The 2,160-nt window shown below is 48.3% G+C and overlaps 1 protein-coding gene across 1 annotated transcript; it reads right to left on the bottom strand.

Moving 5' to 3' along the window:
* Positions 1 to 761: 761 nt before the first annotated feature.
* LOC133386153 (olfactory receptor 52E4-like) lies at positions 762 to 1,864 on the bottom strand. The gene is given in 3 exon segments (XM_061629756.1): positions 762 to 910; positions 913 to 1,158; positions 1,161 to 1,864. Coding segments are annotated over 3 exon segments (945 nt in total). The 5' UTR covers positions 1,711 to 1,864.
* Between the last annotated feature and the right edge of the window lie 296 nt (positions 1,865 to 2,160).

Raw genomic sequence — 2,160 nt, forward strand, 5'->3', positions numbered from 1 at the left:
GGACAGAAGGAATGATGGGAGCATTACTACCTGGCAATGTTAGTTTTAGCCGGTTGTTTGGCACCAGCTGCCCCAATAAGGCTTTTAAAAAAAATGTTTTTAACATTGCTTTGTTTTAATGTATTTTAAGGTCTTTTATGATGTTTTAAAGTGTTTTTAGCATTTCTGTTTGCCGCCCTGGGCCCCTGCTGGGAGGAAGGGCAGGATATAAATCAAATAATAAATAAAATAAAATAAATAAATAAGGACATTGGCCCCTGATCTGGGATCTGTGGCTCTTGACGACTGCTACATAGATGCCATTGCGACAATCACTGGAGTCATGAAATTTGTTCTTGCAGTTCAGGTGACAAGTAAAGTACAGGGTTCACAAAGGGGCTGATTCCCAAAATGCAACACAAGCAAGACCATTTGCCCTGATCCACTGAGATGAAGCAAAGAAAAAGTCAGGTCAAGTGTCCTGCATTACTCATGCACCAGCATGCTGCTCATTCATGTTAAGCCATACTTTTTTAAAACTGTGGTTTAATGTGATGTGCGAACCAATCCCTTGAGTTTTAACCTGCCATAATGTGCTGACTAACACCCTTTTCCATTGCAGCGAAATCCCAGACCTTTAAGAACCAGTTTCTGACTGATGGCAACCTTGCCACCTCTTACATATGGGCAATATGTTTTTTTTCTGGGAATCAAAGCTAAACTCCAGGATAACAATATATAAGAATTTCTAGGACTTGATTTTGAGACTATTAAAATAATAATCAGTATACATTGGGCAAAACTGCCTTTTGGAGGCACAACAACTGGCAGAACCTCCTGCGGAGCTCCCTGGTCCTTAGGCCATAAATGACAGGGTTCAGCACTGGGGGCAGGATGATGTAGAGGTTGGCGATGATGATGTGGGTGTAATGGGGATGTTGTGTCCAAAGCGGTGGGTGAGGAAGGAGAAGAACGCAGGAGCATAGAAGACAAAAATCGTGGCAACATGGGAGATGCAAGTACCCAGGGATTTGAGCCGGGCTTCCCTGGAGGGGAGTCTGAAGATGGCTTGCAAGATTAGCACATAAGACAAGACAATGAGGACCAAATCCAGCATGAGGAAGGCAATGGTAAACAAGCCATAGATGGCATTGATCCGGATGTCAGCACAGGCCAACTGTGTGCCCAGTACGTGTGGGCAATGATAATGTGGCCACTGCAAAAGGGCAGGCGGAGAGTCATCAAAGCCATGGGAAGCACAAGTACAGAAGGTCTCAGCACTACACCAGCACACATCCAGGCAACCCGTGCCTTTGTCAAGACAGTGGTATATCTCAGGGGGTCACAGATGGCCATGTATCTGTCAAAGGCCATGGCTAACAGCACTACAGACTCCATCCCTGTGAAGGTGTGGATGAAGAACATCTGGGCAAGGCAGGCCCTGAAGCTGATCTCCCCAAGGCCAAACCAGAAGATGGCCAGCAACTTGGGCAGAGTGGATGTGGACAGGCCCAGATCGATGGCAGAGAGGACAGACAGGAAAGAGAACATGGGCTGGTGGAGGGCAGGCTCTGCCTTCACGATGAAGAGAATGGCAAAATTACCCAAGAGAGCAATGAGGTAGCCAACACAGAAAGGGATGGCGATCCTGGAGTGTAGATATTCCAGCCCTGGGACACCCAGTAGGGTGAAGGTGGGGGAAGAGAAGTGGGTGGCATTAGACAGTGGCATTCTCCCTCTGGATCTGGCCAGAGTGTGGGTCACTGAATCCCTGCTGAGAAGAAAAAACAGGCTTAATATTTTGGAAGAGTAAAGATGCCTGTAGGGGCCTCAGTGACACCCAACACACACACCCGGCACCTGGGAGTCAAGGGCAGCAACAGGGAAAGGCAGGAAGACATGGAGTTGAGCCAAGAGATGAGCAAGAGAGGAAGGTGCCTCTTGCAGCTCTGGAGAGCAGAACCATGCGCTCACCTGGAAGGCAGGAGGGCAAAGAGGACCAGGGCGTGGTGAGTCGCATGAACGTGAAATTCAAGATTGTGGTTGTTATTCCCAGAACTGTGTTTCTCACTGTGGTGTGCAGAGAAGGAGGGACACACAGCCCTGTGGAGTAGGCAGGGCCCACTTCACTCAGGCACACAGTCTCCAGCTACAGGCAGGAATCAATGTTTTGGGCCAGGC

The sequence above is a fragment of the Rhineura floridana genome, chromosome 5 (genome assembly GCF_030035675.1).
Source record: "Rhineura floridana isolate rRhiFlo1 chromosome 5, rRhiFlo1.hap2, whole genome shotgun sequence".
NCBI classification, from domain to species: domain Eukaryota; kingdom Metazoa; phylum Chordata; class Lepidosauria; order Squamata; family Rhineuridae; genus Rhineura; species Rhineura floridana.